General features: G+C 39.7%; 1 protein-coding gene across 3 annotated transcripts in view; it reads left to right on the forward strand.

Annotated features, from left to right (window-relative positions):
- Positions 1-1,129: 1,129 nt before the first annotated feature.
- Prp6 (pre-mRNA processing factor 6) overlaps positions 1,130-24,016 on the forward strand; it is a 323,443-nt gene continuing 300,556 nt past the window's right edge. The window contains exons 1-2 of one of the 3 annotated variants that reach the window (XM_068225312.1): positions 1,130-1,218; positions 1,495-1,630. In XM_068225312.1, the coding sequence (XP_068081413.1) occupies positions 1,536-1,630 (95 nt within the window). In that variant the 5' untranslated portion in view covers positions 1,130-1,218; positions 1,495-1,535. The other 2 variants (XM_068225311.1, XM_068225313.1) reach the window with 2 other exon arrangements.

Genomic DNA, 24,016 nt, shown 5'->3' on the forward strand with positions numbered 1-24,016 from the left:
GATGGCTGAGGTGGGAATTGAACCCACCTTTACTCAGTTGACCTTCCGAGGCTGAGTGGACCCCGTTCCAGCCCTCGTACCACTTTTCAAATTTCGTGGCAGAGCCGGGAATCGAACCCGGGCCTCCGGGGGTGGCAGCTAATCACGCTAACCACTACACCACAGAGGCGGACGGTATGATGATAAACGGGGTTAAAAGTCAGGTTGTGAGTTTCACAAATAGGAAAAGTGCTCTCAGTTTTAATTACTGCGTTGATGGGGTGAAAGTTCCTTTTGGGGATCATTGTAAGTATCTAGGTGTTAATATAAGGAAAGTACTTCATTGGGGTAATCACATAAATGGGATTGTAAATAAAGGGTACAGATCTCTGCACATGTTTATGAGGGTGTTCAGGGGTTGTAGTAAGGATGTAAAGGAGAGGGCATGTAAGTCTCTGGTAAGACCCCAACTAGAGTATGGTTCCAGTGTATGGGACCCTCACCAGGATCACCTGATTAAAGAACTAGAAAAAATCCAAAGAAAAGCAGCTCGATTTGTTCTGGGTGATTTCCAACAAAAGAGTAGCGTTACAAAGATGTTGCAATGTTTGGGTTGGGAAGAATTGAGAGAAAGAAGAAGAGCTGCTCGACTAAGTGGTATGTTCCGAGCTGTCAGCGGAGAGTTGGCGTGGAATGACATTATTAGACGAATAAGTTTGAATGGCGTTTATAAAAGTAGGAAAGATCACAATATGAAGTTTAAGTTGGAATTCAAGAGGACAAACTGGGGCAAATATTCATTTATAGGAAGGGAAGTTAGGGATTGTAATAACTTACCAAGGGAGACGTTCAATAAATTTACATTTTCTTTGAAATCATTTAGGAAAGGCTAGGAAAGCAACAGATATGGAATCTGCCACCTGGGCGACTGCCCTAAATGCAGATCAGTATTGATTGATTGATTGATTGTTTGGTTACGCTCGCTTAAAGACACAATATGGCGGCTCCATAAGTAGCATTCGTGACTTGACCTCCCTAAACAGACCTTGGTTTTATGACGATGTCCAACAATTTACAACAACAACAACAACAACAACAAGAAGGAGAAGAAGGAGAAGAAGGAAAATAATAATAAGAAGAAGACCCATCACTTCTATCAATGCAACTAAAATTTAGAGGAGAAAAGATTCCTAGGTTGGCGACACCTTGACATTTTAAGTCGATGTTGTTACTGTACAGGTACTCTTTGGAATTGTAAACCTAAATCACTGCCTAAATCTGTGTTGTAAACGAAGTATAGACGTAATTCACAATTGTGTACATTTTGGATTTGTGTCTGTTTGAAGACATAAATAAGCAGCGATTTTTACATAAAATCAAGTGCGAGTGTACTTTAGTGTGTTGCATTAATTTCTGATTTTCTTTAATCGTCTCAGGTATGGTACATATTCTTGTTTAACATCCTATCAGGGTATATTACTTTTGTGTCCTAATGCAGATATTTATTTTTGATAGATTTAGGTGTCTGTGCCAATTTCCAATACTGAAAGTGCAACATGGCAGTTCCTCCTGCTGCATTGGTGAACAGGAACAAAAAGCATTTTATGGGGGTTCCTGCTCCCTTGGGTTACGTTGCTGGTGTTGGTCGAGGGTAAGTAGATTGAGGGATGATTTCTCATTACTATTGTTTAATGTTAATAAATTTCATTCACTCTTACAAATAATGATTAATCATAATGATTAAGTGTAGATAATATGCATGTTTACCCATAGCAGCTGCATAAGAAGTTCCTGAAAAGTTTTATTGTACCTATCTGTGAACACAGTGTCCGAGAAAAGGACTGGAGCCGCAATTCATTTTACTGAAACTGTACATCAAAGTCCATTCTTTGGATGCAAGAGTCTTTTATGAATCGCATGTGGATTATGTGAGGCTCAGATGCTGGAACCAGGCCGTGTCTGTGAACTATGAAATATTTAAAATGTGTAGTCGCCACTCTGGAAGAAATCTAGGTTAATCATGTATTAACAAATTTGTTCCTCATTATAGTAAATTAACTTGCAGGTTAGGGAGTTGTTATGTGATATGGTACATGTAGACAGATAGTCTATGTTGAATATACCATTGACTTGCTTGAGTAGTGTGATGTAGAGCATAGTTTATATGTGCACTGGATCATAAATGTGCTCTGTTCAGTAGCTTTTAAAATCTCATGCTGTTGTACATTACTGGTGAGAGGTGATATCAGTCGAACAACACAGCTCCAGTGTCCATCAACAGGTGTATTAGGCCTACATGGGAGTTGTTTGGCTGCGTTTGGGGCAGCATAGTGATGAAGACATTGTCATGGTAGGACAGACATTGTGGCGTGAACCATGTTTAATGAACTGTATCACCCTTTGAAAAATGAAATGAAAAAGCATTCACGAATAGTATTCTGTAAAGTATCATGCAAGTGTTTATTACAGAGTGTGAAATAAAAATAAATTTAATAAGGGAAAGAAAACAGTCGCAGAAATTAGTCAAATATACAAGATACGAAACAATTCTCCCCTGCGAACCATGCAACCTTGCCGTGGTGGGGAGGCTTGCATGTCCTAATGAAGCAGATAGCCGAGCCACAGTCGTACAACCATATCGGATAGGTATCTGTCGAGAGACCAGACCAACGAATGTTTCATCAAAAGGGGGAGTAGCAGCCTTTCGGAAGTTGCAAGGGCGGCAGTCTGGATGACAGACTGATATGACCTTGTTATAATACTCACCATGGCTTAGCAGTGCAGTCTTTCATTCAGCTGATCAAATCTACTATACATTATTCACTTTAATTTGGCTTGAATATTTTTTTTCTCCACAAGATTTTAACCCGCGAGGGGTTGCGTGCCGAGTGTAACGTCAGGAGTCGCGTATGGTCGTTTTGACCGGAAATCAAAACACCAAACGGTTACTTAATACGCTATTTATTGTTACAATAATATAAGATAATACTATTTAAACACAGACAAACACTTCTAACATAATTATAATCATGAGATTGCCTCTTGCTGATGAAATTGAAAATAAAAATTCAAGTTCTGTTTATTTAAAATACTTTTAAAATGATTTTTAATTTCATTTAACACATCTACTCCCTCTACTCAACAAAGAATGATAACAGTGCACTTTCCGCATTATAAATAAGTCTACGCCATGAGTCGCGTATGGTTGAATAGTGCAGAGACAGGTAACACGAGGAGTCGCCTGCGAACGAAACAACCGGATAGCCAGCTTGTCACTCACTGAAGGAGTGGAGAGGGATAATAGTGGTGTGGCAGAAGTGTGGATGAGTCCATTGAAAGGTACTGAGGGGTAGGAAGTATAATAAACAGTGTTTGTGGAAGGATTGATCAAAATAAACAGAAATGGTTGAAACGACTGGACGCGACCCCTCACGGGCTAAGAAGAGGATTTGAACATTACTGTTTCCATCTAAAGTCCTTGGCAGATTTCAATGCAATCCAGCCTGTGAGGTGTACAGATACGAAGTGCTGGTTGTGCGTGCATGTGAAATACAAGAATGGGAGTATCTGTTGAACAGTACAGGTACACTATAGCCTATACGCTATAGGAAGGTGGCATTGCAGGATAAAAATCAAATACACCCGAGATGTCGACAGTCCCCTTAATATAGCGCCAGTGGTGTTGATGGCAGTCGTGGTTATGGCTCTGCTAGTGATTGGTGTTGTTGAAATGAACCCGGCCCTGGACTATCTTGGGAGGACATTGAAAAGCTAAAGTAGGTAATAAAAGATGCATGTCAATTGGACAAGACCAGGGTAATGTTATTATATCTGAGCAAGGAGCTTAAGGACATGAAGAGTTGCCTACAAGCAGAGTTAACCGACATAAAGGTGAGCCCGAATCAAAAAAAGTCTAACCTGGAGGAAATTAAGAATTAAGTAATGGGCTTACAAGAAAAGTTCATGAGACTTGAAATGAAGGAGCTACCACAAGATAGAGAGGATAGGAAGAGAAATATAATAATATGGCCTGGAAGATTCCAGTAGAGAGAATTTCAGTGAGATGATAAACAAAGTGACATTGTTGATCAGGGAAAATGTTAAGGTAGACTGTATTGAGAGTGATACTGACAAAGTCTTTAGAATAGGAAAAAAACACTGGAAGGAGACCTGTAAAACTGTATATGGTATCGAGTCTAAAAGCACGCAGAGTTTTGGAGAATTCAAAGAACCTGAAAGGGACTAAAATATGGATCAGAAAAGAACTGGGTTTTGAAGAGACATGAGAATGCTACGCCGCCACTTACACAGAGCACGCAATTTGGGTCTCCAAGCCTTCATTCTTCGTTATAGATTTATGGTTAAGGGAGATTTGTGGAGCAAATCATGGTCGATCAAACAGCTAAAGGATATGGAAGGATGTTCTGATGTCTCAGCAGTGAGTAGCGAGGAAAACGTTGGTTGACGACCTGACAGAAACAGCTCAGCAAACAGGAAGAGGTGGTGTTCACATGTGGAGGGCTCACTTTATCCGTCAGCATCAGAACTGCGGAAATAGATGAGCAAGCAGCCTGCCAGACAGATGACAACACAGCAAGGAAAGAAGCTAACAGATGTAAGGTACCATTAAACTTGAAAGACTTGTGGGGTGCAAAGCAGACATGGAGTGAAGGTAGAGACAGAGATACAGAGGACAAGAGGACAACATAATTAGCTCACCAAGTGGAAGTATCATACAGCTAGAAAGGACAAGAGTCACATGTAATAAGGCTGTGAATATGGAGGATTTGCAGACAAGTAAATAACTGGTATGGAACATAGGCTGTGTAAATATAGAAGGATTATTGAATTGACTGTAAAATGGTGAGGTGAGGGAAATCATGTCTAAGAATGAGATCATGGGGTTTACAGAGACGTGTTACCGGGCAAGTTGGCCATGCGGTTAGGGGCGCGCAGCTGTGAGCTTACATCAGGGAGATAATGGGTTTGAACCCCACTGTCGGCAGGCCTGAAGATGGTTTTCTGTTGTTTCCCATTTTCACACCAGGCAAATGCTGTTGCTGTTCCTTAATTAAGGCCATGGCTGCTTCCTTCCCATTCCTAAGCCTTTCCTCTCCCATCATTGCCATAAGACCTATCTGTGTGGGTACGATGTGAAGCAAATTGTAAAAAAAACAAAACAAAAAGAAAAACTGGCTCCCAACAGGATGTGAACTACAGACACCAGGTTATAACATCTGGAGTAAAACAAAACAGAAGAGGACATGTAAGGGTCATTATCCTGGGGGCATATCGGTGTGTGTAAAGGATGCAGTAGTGAAACGGGTGCATCTAGCGAAATTGGCCCTTTATGAAATAATCTGGGTTAGAATAATTAAGAGGGGGAGAGGGAATTAATTATAGGATTCTGTTGTTACAACCATCCAGAGGATCGCCTTTTTCAAAGAAAAATTTCTTTGATGACCTCATTGGGGAAATAAACCAGGGATAATTATAATGGGAGATTTTAATGCAAGGGTGGGTGAGAAAAATCTGCTGTATGGTAGAAAAACAGACGAGATAATAATAGAGGGAAGGAAAAGTCCAGACAAAGAATTTAATAGGAATTGATCTTATTAGAAATGTGCAATGGAGGAACTGTACCTACTAAATGGTTTGTGGCCGGGAGATGAAGCAGGGAATTTAACTTGTATTAAGGAAAGAGGCAGCACGATAGATTTAGTTATGGTTTCTAGGAAAGCATTGAGACATTAAGGTAAAGAACTGGGCAGCATCTCATCATTTCCCATTTGTTGTTAAGTTGCAGACACTTGAAAGAAAAACAAAGGAGAAGCACCAGGCTACAAATGTACAGAAACAGTTGGTAAAGTTTTGATGGAGAGATGAATATAGAGACAAATTTAAAGATAATAATAATAATAATAATAATAATCGTATGGCCTCAGCTACCGTGTGCAGACATTTTGACTTGACGCCATCTGGCTGTCTGCTCGTCAATTTCGACGTTCCGTTTTACTCTAGGTCCGTTAGATGGCAGACAGAGTAAACCGGCTCTCTCTTGGGTGTCTATGGCTGAGATTTAATTAATTTTGTCGGGTAAATACCAAATGTATGACCAGAGATCTTTTACATGCCGACATCGTACGACATGGAGTGTCGAATGGACTTTTTTCCGCCCTTCAAAAATATGTTAAAACATAATAATACTGATGGAGCGATAAAAATGGTGGAAAGATCAATAGTAACAGCTGGTAGAAAAATAGTTGTAAGAAAGAGAAGGGAAAAGAATTAAAAATTCTTGGTATAGCAATTAATGTAGAAGAAAGAAATCTGAAGTGATAAGGGCCCTAGAAAAGTACAGAAATGAGGGATCACAGGAATCCAGGGTAAAATTCTGTAAGGAATGGAGGGAGTACAAGATATATTAAGTAAAAATAGGAAAAATTGACAGGCCAAAGAAGTACAGTTACTGAATAGATATTGTAAAGAAAATGAAACAAAAAAATATGGAACAGAATAAACAAAATTTGTATTCAGTAATAAAATAAACAAAATTTGTATTCAGGAATAAAATAAACAAAATTTGTATTCAGTAATAAGAATAGTAACCAAGTCAGTATAAGTAATAATGAATGGATCAAGTATTTCAAGGGATTGTTAGGGGGTCAGGATTAATGGAAATGGGGGGAAAATGAGATTGGCTTTGAATCATGGAGAACACCATACCCTTATTAGAATATCCAATAGCAATGGAGGAAGTATTAGAGGCAATGGAAAGGGAAGAGGGGAAAATCAGGTGCTATTAGTGGAATAACTTATACATTTTGGAAAGAGCTAGGCAGCAGCAGTTATATGCTGGGAACTATAACAAAAAATATTTAACATAATTTTTGATGGAAGGAAAATCCTGAGACACTCAGCAAGATTTATACTGGGATATTAACAAAAAGACTTCTAAAAGCAGGGTTAAGTGGCTCAGACGGTTGAGGCGCTGGCCTTCTGACCCCAACTTGGCAGGTTAGATTCTGGCTCAGTCCGGTGGTATTTGAAGGTGCTCAAATTCATCAGCCTCGAGTCTAGATTTACTGGCACATAAAAGAACTACTGCAGGACTAAATTCCAGTGCCTCGGCATCTCCAAAAATCGTAAACAATTAGTTAGCGGATTGTAAAAACAAATACAATTTTTGTTAGACTTATAAAATGGGCAGAGGATTACTCTTTATTCTCCATATGTCAGTCTGGGTTCAAGATAGGAATGAGAACTTCAGGCATCATATTTATCATCAAAACAATAATAGATAAATACTTAAAGAGAGAAGAGGGTAAGTTGTATATTACAGAAATAGATTTAGAGAAAGCTTTTGGCTCTGTAAGCAGAGGGGCAGTCGTGAAGCTGGCTAAAATAGGAGTGTCAATCAAAATGATTAATGCCACGAAAAAATTGTATTTATTCAGAGGTTAAATACACAATTAAAGTGACAGAAGATGTAGCAATTGGAGAGATATATTCAAAAGTTGTTCTAAAGCAGGGGTGCAAATTATCTCCGATATTATTCATACTTTTCGTTAACGATATTTCGGAGAACATGACAAGCCTATGTCTTAACAATAAAGAAATTCCTGGTCTAGTCTTTGCATACATTATCTTTCTATTATCATTAACATCAGTTGGCATGCAAAGAAGCATCACAATGACTGCAGAATATTGTACAAAATGGAATTTAAAAATTAATATTAAGAAAATGAACAATAAGGTACATTAAAAGGGAAATAAACTAAAGAGAAAGAAATGTGTCGAGTTAAGAGGTAGTAAATAAGATAGAATATATAGGAATAATATTAACATCTAATGATAAGTGGAAAGAACAAGTAACATCATACATATATCATCATAGACCATTATGCGTTTCAGCATTCAATATGCAAGCCTCTGTGAATTTACTAAACGTCATCACAATTCTCTATTTGTAACAAGTGCTGTGTCCTCGTTTAGTTCTATACCTCTTTATCTTTAAATCGTTACAAACTGATTCTAACCATCGTTGTCGTCTCTCCCTCTCTACTTCCCTTACCCTCCATAGAGTCCATTATTCTCCTAGTTAACCTATCCTCCTCCATTCGCCTCACTTGACCCCACCACCGAAGACGGTTTATGCGTACAGCTTCATCCATTGAGTTCATTCCTAACTTAGCCTTTATCTCCTCATTCGGAGTACCCTCCTGTTTGTACCAGCAATCATTCTCACTGCTTTCATGTCTGTTACTTCTAACTTATGAATAAGATATCCTGAGTCCACCCAGCTTTCACTCCTGTAAAGAAAAATTGGTCTGAAAACAGACCGATGAAAATATAGTTTCGTCCAGGAGCCGACTTCCTTCATGCAGAATACTGTTGATCACAACTGCAAGCTCACTGCGTTAGCTTTACTGCACCTTGATTCAATCTCACTTATTATATTACCATCCTGGGAGAATACACAACCTAAATACTTGAAATTATCTACCTGTTCCAACTTTGTATCACCAATCTAACATTCAGTTCTCTTGGATTTCTTACCTACTGACATCATTTTAGTCTTGGAAAGGCTAATTTTCATATCATACTCATTGCACCTTTTTTCAAGTTTCAAGATATTAGACTGGAAGCTTTTGGCCCAATCTGCCATTAAGACTAAGTCGTCAACATAGGCCAGGCTGCTTACTACATTTCTACCTAACTGAATCCCTTCCTGCCATTTTATATCTTTCAGCATATGATCCTTGTCTAATCCCTGTAAGTACCCTGAACCAAGAACTCATTCTACCATCAATTCTCACTGCAGTCCAATTGTCAACATACATGCCTTTGATTTTTATGATCTACCCTTAATCCCATAGTCCCCCCATCTTTTCTCGTGGTACCTGTCATATGCTTGCTCTAGATCTATGAAACATAAACAAACTGTTTATTGCTTTCATATCATTTTTCAATTACTTGGCGCATACTGAAAATCTGATCTTGACAGCCCCTCTGTGGTCTGAAACCACACTGGTTTTCATCCAACTTTCTCTCAAACACTGATCTCACCCTCCCTTCCAAACCCCAGTGAATACTTTGCCTGATATACCGATCATTGAGATACCTGTTCCTTTGCTTATGTTGTTTGAGTCATCAGTCCTTAGACTGGTTTGATGCAGTTCTCCATGCCACCATATCCTGTACTAACCTTATCATTTCTATGTAACTATTTCATCCTACATCTGCTATAACCTGCTTGTCATATTCATACCTTGGTCTACCTCTACCATTCTTACCGTCTACACTTCCTTCAAAAACCAACTTAAGGCCACGGTCACTTCCTTCCCTGCCCTATCGTCGCCATAGGACCTATCTGTGTCGGTGCGACGTAAAGCAAAAAAAAAAAGACCAACTGAACAAGTCCTGGGTGTCTTAAGATGTGTCCTATCATTCTATCTCTTCTTCTAATCAAATTTAGCCAAATCAATCTCCTCTCACCAATTTAATTCAGTATCTCTTCATTCGTGATTCGATCTGTCCGTCTCACCTTCAGCATTCTTCTGTAACACCACATTTCAAAAGCTTCTATTCTCTTTCTTTCTGAGCTAGTTATCGTCCATGTTTTACTTCCATACAATTCCACACTCCAGATGAAAGTCTTCAGAAACATCTTTCTAATTCCTATATCATTGTTTGAAGTGAGCAAATTTCTCTTCTTAAGAAAGCTCCTCCTTGCTTGTGCTAGTCTGGATGTTATGTCCTCCTTACTTCTGCCATCATTGGTTATTTTACTACCCAAGTAACAATATTCACCTACTTCCTTCATGAAAATTAGCCTTTCGAAGAATCAATTGAGATAAGAAATTCAACAGAATTGAATGTCAGATTGGTGATACAAAGCTGGAACAGGTAGATAATTTCAAGTATTTAGGATGTGTGTTCTACCAGGATGGTAATATAAGTGCGATTGAATCAAGGTGCAGTAAAGCTAATGCAGTGAACGAGCAGTTGTGATCAACAGTATTCTGTAAGAAGGAAGTCAGCTCCCGGACGAAACTATCTCTACATCGGTCTGTTTTTAGACCAACTTTGCTTTACGGGAGTGAAAGCTGGGTGGACTTAGGATATCTTATTCATAAGTTAGGAGTAACCGACATGAAAGAAGCAAGAATGATTGGTGGTACAAACAGGTGGCAACAATGACAGGAGGGTACTCAGAATGAGGAGATAAAGGCTAAGTTAGGAATTAACTCGATGGATGACCGGGCGAGTTGGCTGTGCGCGTAGAGGCGCGCGGCTGTGAGCTTGCATCCGGGAGATAGTAGGTTCGAATCCCACTATCGGCAGCCCTGAAGATGGTTTTCCGCGGTTTCCCATTTTCACACCAGGCAAATGCTGGGGCTGTACTTTAATTAAGGCCACGGCCGCTTCCTTCCAACTCCTAGGCCTTTCCTATCCCATCGTCGCCATAAGACCTATCTGTGTCGGTGTGACGTAAAGCCCCTAGCAAAAAAAAAAAAAATTACTCGATGGATGTAGCTGTATACATACACCAGCTTTGTTGGTGGGGTCATGTGCAGTGAATAGAGGAGGATAGGTTACCTAGGAGAATAATGGACTCTGTTATGGAGGGTAAGAGAAGTAGATGGAGACCAAGACGATGATGGTTAGACTCAGTTTCTGTTTGCTATTTGCTTTACGCCGCACTGACACAGAGAGGTCTTATGGCGACAATGATATAGAAGAGGCCTTGGAATGGGAAAGAGGCGGCCATGGCCTTAATTAAGGTACAGCTCCAGCATTTGCCTGATGTGAAAATGGGAAACCACGGAAAACATCTTCAGGGCTGCTGACAGTGGGATGCAAGTTCACAGCTGTGCAATCCTAACCGCACGGCCAACTCACCTGGTGAGACTCACTTTCTAACATTTTAAAAATAAGAGGTATAGTACTAAATGAGGCCATAGCATTAGTTGCAAATAGAGGATTATGGCGACGTTTAGTAAATTCACTGAGGCTTGCAGACTGAACTCTGAGAGGCATAACAGTCTATAGGCTAATGATGAAATATGTATGTATGTTCCTTTAAGACTTCATTTCCTAATCTAATATTACTACATCACCTGCCTTCGTTTGACTGCACTCCATTACTTTTATTTTGGACTCATCTTCATCTTGTACTCCTTCCCCAAGACTGTGTCCGTACCGTTCAACAACTTGTCGAGATCTTCTGCAGTCTCAGATAAAATAACAATATCATTGGCAAATCTCAAGGTTTTGATTTCCTCTCCTTGGATTGTGATTCCCTTTCCAAATTCCCCCCTGGTTTCCTTTACTGCTTGTTCTATGTAAACACTAAAAAGGAGGGGGGACAGACTGCAGCCTTGCCTCACTCCTTTCTGGATTGCTGCTTCTTTTTCAAAGCTCTCCATCTTATTAGTGCAGACTGAATTTTATACAGATTTTAGATAAACTTAATTCTCGGTATTTGGTCCCAATTACCTTCAGAATGTTAAATAGCTTGGTCCAGTCAACCTTATAGAATGCCTTTTCTAGATCTACGAATGCCATGTATGTAGGCTTGTTCTTCTTAATTCAATCCTCTAAGATCAGACGTAAAGTCAGGATTGCTTACATGTTCTTAAATTTCTTCTTCTTCCAACTCAGCTTCAACTTGTCTTTCCATTCTTCTGTAAATAATACATGTTAAAATTTTGCTGGCATGAGCTACTAAACGAATGGTGCAGTAGTTTTTACACTTGTCAGCACTGGCTTTCTTGGGAATATTTTTAACAACATCGGATGGCACTTCTCCTGTCTCATACATCTTACACACTAGATGGAATAACCTTGCCATGCTGGTTTCTCCTAAGGCAGTCAGTAATTCAGAGGGAATGCCATCAATTCCAGGTGCCTTGTTCCTATTTAGGTCTCTCACAGCTTTGTCAAACTCTGACGTCTAAATTGGGTCTCCCATTTCATCAGCATCAACAGCCCCTTCTTGTTCCAGAACCAAATCATCTACATCTTCACCTTGATACAAATGTTGGATATGTTCCAGCCATCTTTCTGCTTTGTCTTCTTTCCCTAGAAGTGACTTTCAATCTGAGCTCTTAATATTCATACACACTCTTGATGACAATAATTCTTTCACTATGTTGGTCGTGGTAGCTTACCCGCTGCCCTATTTTCTTATTCATTATTAAACCAAAGGTTTCCCTAATTTTCCTGTATGCAGCATCTACCTTTCCTAGGACCATACAACCTTGGCATCCTTGCACTTCCGCTTCAGCCATTCTTCCTTGGCTACCTTGCATTTTCTATCCACTTCATTCTTTAATCGCCTGTATTCTTTTCTGCCCTCTTCATTTCTAGCATTCTTGTATTTTCATCATTCATCAGTCAGGTCTAGCATCTTCCAAGTTATCCACTGATACACAGTTGATCTTTACTTCCTTCCTAACATTTGTTCATCAGCCCTACTGACTTCATTTTTCATGACTATCCACTCTTTCTCTATTGTGTTTCCTTCAGCCTTTTCATTTAGTCCTTGTGCAACATGCTCCTTGAAACAATCCCTCACACTCTTTTCTATCAACTTGTCTAGATCCCATCTCCTTGCATTCCTTCCTTTCTTCAATTTCAACTTCAGATGACATTTCATGACCAACAAATTGTGGTCAGAGTCCACGTCTGCTCCTGGGAAAGTTTTGCAATCCAGCACCTGGTTTCTGAATCTCTGCCTAATCATAATGAAGTCTATTTGATACCTTCCAGTGTCTCCAAGTCTCGTCCACGTATATGATCAGTGCAGAATTCAACCAGCCGACTTCCTCTTTCGTTCCTTTGTCCCTATCCAAATTCTCCTACTGTATTACCTTCTTTTCCTTGGCCTATCACTGCATTCCAGTCTCCCATCACAATTAGATTCTCGTCACTTTTACATATTGTATTAAATCTTCTCTCTCTCTTCATATATTTTTTTGATATCCTCATCATAGTAGACATAACTTATAGACCTGGACTATTGTGGTGGGCATTGGTTTGGTATGTGTCTTCATGACAATAATTCTTTCACTATGTTGGTTGTGGTAGCTTACCCGCTGCCCTATTTTCTTATTCATTATTAAACCAACTCTTGGATTTCCCCTGTTTGATTTTGTGTTGATAATTCTGACCAAAAATTCTGTTCTTCATGCCAACGTACTTCACTTATACCAACTATATCTAACTTTAGTCTATCCATCTCCCTTTGCAGATTCTCTAACCTATCACAACGATTCAGACTTCTAACATTTCACGCTCCGACTTGCAGAATGTCAGTATCTATCTTCCTGTCGATCGCCCCCTCTTGTATAGTCCCCAACCGGAGATCCGAATGGGGGACTATTTTACCTCTGGAAAATTTTACTCTGGATCAAGCCATCATCAGTGGGCTACATCATTCATACAGGGGGAGTTGCATGTCCTCAGGAGTTAGTTACACCGAGCTCGATAGCTGCAGTCGCTTAAGTGCGGCCAGTATCCAGTAATCGGGAGATAGTGGGTTCGAGCCCCACTGTCGGCGGCCCTGATGATCGTTTTCCATGGTTTCCCATTTTCACACCAGACAAATTCTGGGGCTGTACATTAATTAAGGCCACGGCCGCTTCCTTCCAATTCCTAGGCCTTCCGTATCCCATCGTCGCCGTAAGACGTATCTATGTGGGTGCAACGTAAAGCAAAAAAAAAGTTGTATGTTACGGCTGTAGTTTCCTGTTGCTTTCAGTCGTGTAGCCCATATAAGTCAATCATCTAGACTGCCGCCCTTGCAGCTTCCGAAAGGCTGCTACTCCCCTTTCGATGAACCATTCGTTTGTCTGGTCTCTCAACAGATACCTGTCTGATATGGTTGCACCTGCAGATCGGCTGTTTGCTTAATGGGACACGCAAGCCTCTTTACTGCGGCAAGGTCGCAAGGTTTGCAGGGAAGGCCCTTGCTTATAGATAGGTGCAATTACTGCTTTTGTCCAATCTGAAGGTACCTTACCAACACTCCATGCTAATCTTAGTACTGTATGAAGCCATTTGATTCCCTGCCTTCCCACTGTACTTCACCATTTCAGATCTAATTTAATCTATTCCTGCTGCTTTATGACAATGGAGCTTATTTACCATCCTTTCCACTTCCTCAAACCCTGACTACGACGTCACTCAATGCTTCATAAAATTTGTCAACTTCATCCTCATCTGCACCCTCACATGGTGAATACACTGAGACAATTTTCGTCTTAATTCCTCCAACTGCCACATCTACCCACATAATTTGCTCATTTACGTGCCTAACAGAAACTATGTTGCGTGCAATAGTATTCCTGATGAACAGTCCTACCCCACACTCGGCCCTTCCCCTTTTAACACCCGTCAAGTAATCTATCTCTTCCTTGTTATTTCCCCTTACCTGAATATCGTTTACTCCTAGCACATACAGATGCATCGTCTTTGGTGACTCAGTCAGTTCTACTTTGTTTCTTCCATAAGTTCCATTAATATTGATAGCTCTCCATTGAATTCCATTTCGTTCGCCAAGTTGTTTCCAAAGGGTCCCTCGCCTGTCAAATGGGTGTGGGACTCCGTTACTCCCATAGGTCTGAGGCTTGCTTAAAATGTTCTGAGCTCGGTAAATTCTCTGTAGCAGGATGCTACCCTACTTACGCATAGTCCAAGTGAGGATCTCTCCTCTAACGGGTTAGGGACAACTGGTTGGTTGATTTTGTAGTCCTAGCCGCCTGAGCACAAGGAAGGCCATGACTCAGAATATATCCGAGATGCCCATTCCCATTCCATAGCAACTCAGGACCACTTACTAGGCCATTCAGCCATTGCCCACACAATGAACCATATGGACAAGTAAGGTGAACAAAAATGAAAGGACTGGCAGCTTTATCTAGCATGAGATGTCTGTAGAGGAAGGTTCCAAATATTGAAAATAAATGAGAGAAAAATGTTCTAAATTCACTTGTAAGAGCCAAAGCATTGTATGGAGCAGAAAAATGGGGCATTGAAGAAGGTAGTAAGGAACTAGAGGTAATAGCTAGTAAGTTCTGCAAAATAATAATGGGGCTACCACAATATACGTTTAACAGTGGGCTATGTGAAGATTTAAGTATATAAAATATTGGTTAAGATTAAACAGGGATAATGGGAGGGAAATACTAAGTTTAGCATACTAACATCAGATGACCAACCTCGATAGGTGCAGTTGCTTAAGTGTGGCCAGTATCCGGTAATCGGGAGATAGTGGGTTCGAACCCCACTCGGGCAGCCCTGAAGATGGTTTCTGTGGTTTCCCATTTTCACACCAGGCAAATGCTGGGGCTGTACCTTAATTAAGGTCACGGCCACTTCCTTCCAATTCCTAGGCCTTTCCTATCCCATCGTCGCCATAAGACATATCTGTGTCGGTGCGACGTAAAGCAAATGGCAAAAAAAAAAAAGCAGATAAAACATCTACATCATGAATATTGGGTAACTAAGGTGAAAAGTATGCTAGATAGAACAGAAACGGGAGACGCCTGGGATAAAGAGATCCAGAACGAAGAAATGAAATTGAGTAAGAAAGTAACAATTAGAGTGAAAGACATTGAGAAACAAATGATTCTGTCAGAATGCAGAACACCGGGCGAGTTGGCCGTGCGCGTAGAGGCGCGCGGCTGTGAGCTTGCATCCGGGAGATAGTAGGTTCGAATCCCACTATCGGCAGCCCTGAAAATGGTTTTCCGTGGTTTCCCATTTTCACACCAGGCAAATGCTGGGGCTGTACCTTAATTAAGGCCACGGCCGCTTCCTTCCAACTCCTAGGCCTTTCCTATCCCATCGTCGCCATAAGACCTATCTGTGTCGGTGCGACGTAAAGCCCCTAGCAAAAAAAAAAAAAAAAAAAAAAAAAAAAAAAGAATGCAGAACCAAAAGAACAACCACGGGAATTCTGTGAAATTATTGAAAGTCTGTCCATAAATAAAGACTTATGAATAGAGAAATAAGAGATATAAATGATGGTGGCTAATGGGTATCTATAAGAAGAAGGGTCTAAGAGAGAAAAATGAAGAAAATTGCTATTTGTTATGGGGAAAATTAATGGAGGAAGCACACTTGTTGCGAGTATATAGCGAAACAGAATCAATTAGAATCAAGTTGGGTGGATCGCACAGGGTCAAAAATTTTTAAGATACTAAAAAATATGTGGTGGCAAAAGAGAATCAAAGAAATCAAGCATAAAGTTAACTTTTAGTACTACGGTTGCATTGTTGATGTCATTGTTGTTTTCATTGAGGTAAATATATGTTAATTGCATGTGAAATTGCTTAAGTTACTATAGATTAAATGTTCCTTCCTTAGCTGCTGAAGTTCTGTAGCTGTAGGCTGAGAGCACTCATTTAGTTCAATTTTTCATTAACGAATGCTCTCTCCCCACTTGGTGGCTATCCTTGACTGAGAGAGAAGAGTGTTCATCAACTCATGAAATCCAATCCAGTCAGGCAGTTCATTTATTCAACTCAGGTCATTAATTCATTAATAATTCATCCATTGATCATTCATTCATTCATTCAGTCAGTCATGTATTCATCCACATGGAATATTCTTACCCTATCTGCTGGAGTTCCGTATATGTAGGTGGAAAGCATTCAACTCATTCAAGCATTCAGTCACTTATTCAGTCATGCAGCTTACCAACATAATCCAGTTAGGCCATTCATTCATTTATACAGTTATTCAGTTAATTTATACTGTCTACCAGTATTTTAAGCTAAGAATAATATTAATCAGACTAGTGACACAAATAAATACTTGCACTAACACAAATTAATAGGAGTAAGATACATGTCCGAGACTATATAATATCTAATGTTAATGTCTAGGACAAAAATAAAAATCTTAGAAACTACAATTTAACTATTGGGTGTAATTAGTGAGTAATAATAATAATAGTTAAATTAATTGTAACATAACCATGCATATATCAAAATAATTTGGATTGCAATAAATTATTACTCTCCCCAGTTCCTGGCGATCAGGAATGGGGGGATGGGATAATTCTATTCTATTCTACCGGTATTCTATAAAGTCTGTTTCATCTTTAAAGTCTGTGTAAACATCTGAATAGTTGAAGGTCTTTCTTGTTTCTAGAACACCGGGCGAGTTGGCCGTGCGGTTAGGGTTGCGCACCTGTGAGCTTGCATCTAGGAGATAGTGGGTCAAACCCCACTGTCGGCAGCCCTGAAGATGGTTTTCCGTGGTTTCCCATTTTCACACCAGGCAAATGCTGGGTCTGTACCTTAATTAAGGCCACAGCCACTTCCTTCCCATTCCTAGGCCTTTCCTGTCCCATCATTGCCATAAGACCTATCTTTGTCAGTGCGACGTAAAGCAAAGTAGAAAAAAAAATTCTTGAACATTACTAGTCAAGAATTCTTCTGAGCAGCTTGAACTACTTTTCTTTCTTCAGATGATTTGTGATGTACGCCAACCATTTTACTGTGAGAAGTATCAGAGATAAGGATGCTTTTGTGACAATAGCTTCTGAAACAGCAGCATGCTCCTATGTTGGGAATTGTATCTATGCATTCTCCCACAGTCCTTTCATGGTTGATTTAACTCCAACCCAAATACACCTCTTTAGAGTGGCACCAATTCTGTCTATGACATCTTTTCTGTGCAAGCAAATTCCACTCTATAGTAATTCTGTTGTAGTCGTGCTCTAGTAGACAAATATTAGATAGAACATACCTGTTTATGAACTGGCTGGCATCATTGTCACAGAATATGAAAAGGTGATTGACCGAGGGTGCAGTCTGTTTGATTTCATGTGTCAGATTTGTTTTGTAGGTTTCAAGTATTGTGCGTATGTGTGTTTTTCATTTTTATAGTAATGTGTCCTAAACGTTGGACTGATTTTTTTTTTTGATAGTTGCTTTACGTCGCACCGACACAGATAGGTCTTATGGCAACGTTGGGACAGGAAAGGGTTGGGAGTGGGAAGGAAGCGGTCGTGGCATTAATTAAGGTACAGCCCCAGCATTTGCCTGGTGTGAAAATGGGAAACCACGGAAAACCATTTTCAGGGCTGCCGACAGTGGGATTCGAACCTACTATCTCCCGAATACTGGATACTGGCCGCACTTAAGCGACTGCAGCTTTGGACCGATTTCAGTGAGGTCCTATTCTGATGAACATTTTACAGTTGGGCGAGTTGGCCATGCGGTTAGGAGCGCACAGCTGTGAGCTTGCATCCGGGAGATAGTGGGTTCGAGCCCCACTTTCGGCAGCCCTGAAGATGGTTTTCCTTGGTTTCCTATTTTCACACCAGGCAAATGCTGGGGCTGTACCTTAATTAAGGCCATGGCCACTTCCTTCCTACTCCTAGCCCTTTCCTATCCCATCTTTGCCATAAGACCTATCTGTGCTGGTGCACTGTAAAGCATATTGTAGGAAAAAAATTGAATATTTTACGATTCCCACTCTCGTCTCTATGCCATTCTTTCCACTTAATTTCCATTGACTGGTTGATACCTGATAATAGCAAGCTATTTAATACTGTAAAGTCTGGGCAGCCTGGACACCTTCCCATCATGCAGTCTTCAGCAGAGATATCACAGCATAACTTTGGCAATTTTTTTTTTTTTGTAACAATTGCTATTTGTTCGGGGTGTCTACCCATGTGGATCTTTTGCCCCTACTGTCACCATGTAGTATAAACCTGTGTGTAATTGGAATGGCGGTAGTGTGGAATGTGTGTGAGGAAATAAGGACACCACAAACACCCAGTCCCCAGGTCAGGGATATTATTAATTACAATTAAAAACCCCTGACCCGGCTGGGAATCGAATCCGAGGCCGCCGGGTGACTGGCGGACGCGCTGTCCCCTACACCGCGGGGCCGGACAACTTTGGCAATAGTTCTGTATGGTTTTTTTTTTGAAACACAGGGTGTCCACCCGTATGGAAAATCTGGGAAACAGGGAAATGTCAGGGAATTTGATAATTAATGGGAAAACCTGGAAATGTGAGGGAATTCAGGAAAAATCTGGAAATTCATTCTTCTGCCAGATAAAATTGACATACCGTATTTATCCGTGTAATACAAACACATTTTTCAGTTTTTATAACATTAATCTAGGGCATGTCTTTTATGCCCGGATTAAATTTTAATGAAAAGTTAAAGTGTGATCTCGAATGTGAAGTAATCAATAATATCAATAGCTATATGATTGATCGATCGAATTTTGAATGTTTTGATCTGCTTACTATTGAATATTCTGTGTTGTTGGGGAATGGTGAGCTCGATGAATTAGACCTATATTGCGTTCTCAGTTTTTTCCAGTAATGTTTCCAGACTCTGAAACAGCTTCGAAAGTTCATCTCCACAGAACAAAAGTTGCATATACAATCACTCATGGTTTGGCTCTCTATTTCCATAAACAAGTTCTTGAGATGGGTAGTAAGTGCACACATTTCACCGTTGGGTTTGATGAGTCATTGAATAAAGTTTCTCAGATAGGCCAAATGGATCTTGTAGTTCATTGTTTCAATTCTGATACTAATGAAGTATGCACTTCTTATTTTGATTCCATGTTTCTTGGTCACTCTACATCCTCAGATTTGTTAAATGGTTTTTTGCAAGCACAGCAAGGACTCTATCTTTAAAAAAATTACAAATTTCAGTGGATAGTCCAAATGTTAATAAGTTCCTTCAGGATTTTGGTAATTTATTAGATGATCTAGATGCTCCTATTTTGTTGAACATTGTATCTTGTGGCTTGCATACTGTGCACAATTCATATAAAATGGCAGTAAAAGAGACCCAGTGGAATATTGCAGAGTTTCTTCGTGCTCCTCACTTCTTGTTTTGCTACGCTCCTGCAAGTCGTGCTGATTATATACATTATTCAGGTTGAAACGTATTTCCTTCGAAATATTGTGCTATAAGATGGCTTGAAAATTTTCAAGTCATTGAACATGCTATAGATATCCTACCTAATGTCGATAAATGTGTGGAAGGAACAGAGACAAGAAAATCCCAAGCTGTAACAGCTTCAAAATAGTATCAACTTCACTTAAAGATAAGGTCCTTAAGGCCAAGTTGTCATTTTTATTATCACTTGTTGGAGATTTGGAACCATTCCTAAAAGTTTCAGACAGATTTCCCATTTGCATCACTCCTTTATGAATCTTTCATTGATGATAAATATCATGACAAGGTTTGTTAAGTCTGAGTCACTGCAGTCTTCAGAAAATCTCCTAAAACGTATTTAGACAGTAAAGAAAATCTTCTGCCTGAATCTAAAATTGACATAGGTTATGCTGCTAAAGCAGCACTTCGTGGCAATCCTGGATTAAATGATAGAGATATATTAGTGTTTTGCACAGATTGTCTAAGAGCAATGGTAGCTTTGTGCAAATAGTTACTGGAAAGGTCACTGCTGGCATATCGTCGTCATCATCTGCAGTTTCCAGCTGTTGGCCACATCTGCTCACCGCTAGCATATAAACTGACTAAATTAATTTCTTGTTTCGATCCAAGTGTAGCCAAGTAGCCTCTAAGCAGCAGACTGCTAAGGATAGCTTTAAATGCCTTTGTTGAAAACAAATGGATCTCGGGTAATGAAGCCATTCATGTACAAAGGGAGTTCACTTCTGTTTGTGAGAATGATACTTTGAAAGAAGTGAATTCTTTGTATTCTAAAGACGAGAGGTTAGATCACTTTTGGCTTTGCACTGTTCTTCCAATAGTAAATTTGAAAACAGAAAAGTTGGCTTCATTTCTCAAAATGATACTAATATTGTTTCATGGAATTGCTTCACTTGAATATGATTTTCCTGTTAATAAAAAAATTATAGTAGAGAACATGCTACAAGTATCCCTTGTAGCACGAAGAATAATATATGATTCTATCCCAAATCCTGGTGGAATTGAAAAGGTCTCCATTAATAAGAACAGGCTCCATGCTGCAAGGAGTGCTCATGCTTTGTACGTTCAAAATCTAAAGGAGAAATGTGAAATATTGGAAGTAGAAGATTCTTTGCAAAAAATAAGAGAAAGGCCGCTTTGTTGCTGAAAGAATTAGAAAAGAAGTGGAGGGTGATGGCAGAAGCTCGAGTCGTTGGTGGCTACAAAGAAGTTTCTTCGCTGAAGCAGTAATGGTAATACATTTTAAAAAAACTTAAAGTGAATTTAATCAGACTAAATTAAACTTCCAAGTTTTAATATGCACATTAATTGCTCATTTATTTTTTGGATGTTAAGTTTTAAAAATGTATTTTAATATTACTGACACTTCCTTTATAATTATGTTTTTTGTCATCATGTGTCAGGGAAAAAACTGGTTTTTATGTCTGGAAAACAGGGAAATGTCAGGGAATTTTAAAATCTGGATTTGGTGGACACCCTGAAACATATTATTAGTGAATGTAGAGATAGCATCAAGTAAATATTTGAAATTGCCATGTTGTTATCAGACACACAAATTATGGGGCATTTGTGATACTGGCAGGCAAATTCAGGTCTTAAGGCACAGAATGAGGATTTGCCAACATGAATATCAGGATTATTAGATTTAAATTCCTGGTAGGCATCCCCTACAATCATTACCAAGTGTCGCTTTTGCATATGCACGCTTTTCCCAGTGGCAGGATTCTTTAACTGATTTAAGATCTTATTTGCCAGGTGTTTGGTGACTTACTTCATCAGAACAAAAGAATTGGACGACAGAAGTTTTATCTTCAGCTGATAGAATGTTCAATGTTTTTTAATTGGTTTAGGAGCTACCTTAAACAAGCTTGATCCAGTGGTCACCATATCTTCACAACAGCAGCTTTTTTTTTTGTTTTTTGTTGGGCTTTTTGGCAGGGACTTCTTAACTTTTATAGAGCCTTCCAAAGTGATTGGGCGTCTATAAGAGCCCAGAGGATATTCTGTCCCCAAACCATTTGTTTCACGCTTTACGTGAGCTTTCTTCCTTTGCCTATGAAGGCGAACCCTCTCGCTAACCATTTTCAACTCTTCATCTTTTTTTAAATTTCATCACTACTAACAATGTTTTTCAATTTAATTTCCTTCTAATTTGATCACGCTTCTTCTCTTTGTTGAGTTATACCTTAAATTTTATGGGATCTGCCCTCATTCTTTTCCGATACTTCTTCCTTTATTCCTTTGCAAACAATGGAGCCATTTTCTGAAAATAAGGAAAACAGAAGATCATCTGAATGCATTAGATTGTTAAAGATGTAACTGAACAAATTTACAGTTCAGTCAAATGGAACTAGCTTAACGAATGCATTAAAAAACATACGTACATACATGCCTTTCAGCATTCAGTGTGCAAGCCTCTGTGATTTTATCATACTCCGTCACAATCCTCTATTTGTAACTAGCTCTGTGGCTTCGTTTAGTTCTACATCTCTTATTTTAAATCATTAAAAATTGAGTCTAACCATCATTGTCTTGATCTTTCTCTACTTCTCTTACCCTCCATGACTGAGTCCATTATTATTCTTCTATGTAACCTATTTTTCTGCATTCACCTCACATGACTCCACCACTGAAGCCGGTTTGTGTGTACAGCTTCATTAATCGAGTTTATTCCCAACTCGGTCTTTATCTCCTCTTTCCAAGTACCTTTTGCCATTGTTCCCACCTGCTTGTACTGCGATCATTCTCGCTACTTTCATGTCTGTTACTTCTAACTTACGAATAAGATATCCTGAATCCACCCAACTTTCACTCCCTTAAGTAAAGTTGTTTTGAAAACAGACCGGGGTAAAGATAGTTTCGTCCGAGAGCTGACTTCCTTCTTGCAGAATATTGTTGATCACAACTGTGAGCTCACTGGATTAACTTTGCTGCACTTTGATTCAATCTCACTCACTATACTACCATCCTGGGAAAATACACATCCTAAATATTTGAAATGATCTACCTGTTCCAGCATTGTATTTCCAACCTGACATTTAATTCTCTTAGGTTTCTTTCCTACTGACATCACTTTAATCTGGGAAAGGCTAATGTTCATACCATATTCATTGCACCTATTTTCAAGTTCCAAGATATTAGATTGCAGGCTTTCAGCACTTCTACAATTCAACACTGACATTTTTATGTCATCCCTACTTGACTTCCAGATCTCTGTACCCTTATTACCGCTTCCTAGTCCACCCCATTTCCCTGAATGTACCTTCTTATAACCCTTCTAAACAAACTTCCTTACTTACACATACCACTGTTGTTCAAGTGAAGGCCATCTGAGCGTAGATCCCTATTTCCACCCACCCATTAGGATCTACAAAAGTCACTCCTAATTTCTCACATATCCATTGCATAGTTATTTTAATCCCCAATTACCCTCCAATCATTATCCCACTGATAACATTCTCTACTCCCTTAAACTTTTTCTGTGCTGCTGTAACCACATCCCCAACTATGTTAGTACATATTCCTGGTACCAGCATGGAAGATTACCACCTTCTCCTTACCCTCGTCCCTCCCTTCTATTTTTCTCAACATCTGCTTAACCTGATTCCTGGATAACACTCTACTCTAGTTCCCTTTCCTCCACATGCCTAGCAGTTGAGTCACTTATGACCGGAGCCTCAACCCCATTTGATCTCCTCTTCTCCTGGTCTCCCACAACTTCCCCGATACCTGCAGAAGCCACTCCCTTCTCTCTTTTCTCCCTCTCACTACTCTGTTCCACCTTCCTCTTCATATCCTCTACTCTACATTTCCCTTTCCTAGTGGTCCCTTTCCTCTTGTCCCACCCCCTCTCTGTAACCCTTCCCTGAACTCCATCTTCCCTGTGCTGGTTTACCTGCAGTGATTCATACCGATTCCTCATTGATATCTCTCCTGGGCCCACTGCCTGAGGTACGCCCTTAGCCCTCCTTTTTCTTGACCTTAAATTAGCCCACCTGTCTTCCACAACTATTCCCCTTCCTCTTGCCTACCTACCATATCCTGTACGTTGATTGAGAGAGACCTATCTTCATTCTTGTCCTCCGTTATG

This window comes from Anabrus simplex, chromosome 1, assembly GCF_040414725.1.
Source record: "Anabrus simplex isolate iqAnaSimp1 chromosome 1, ASM4041472v1, whole genome shotgun sequence".
NCBI classification, from domain to species: domain Eukaryota; kingdom Metazoa; phylum Arthropoda; class Insecta; order Orthoptera; family Tettigoniidae; genus Anabrus; species Anabrus simplex.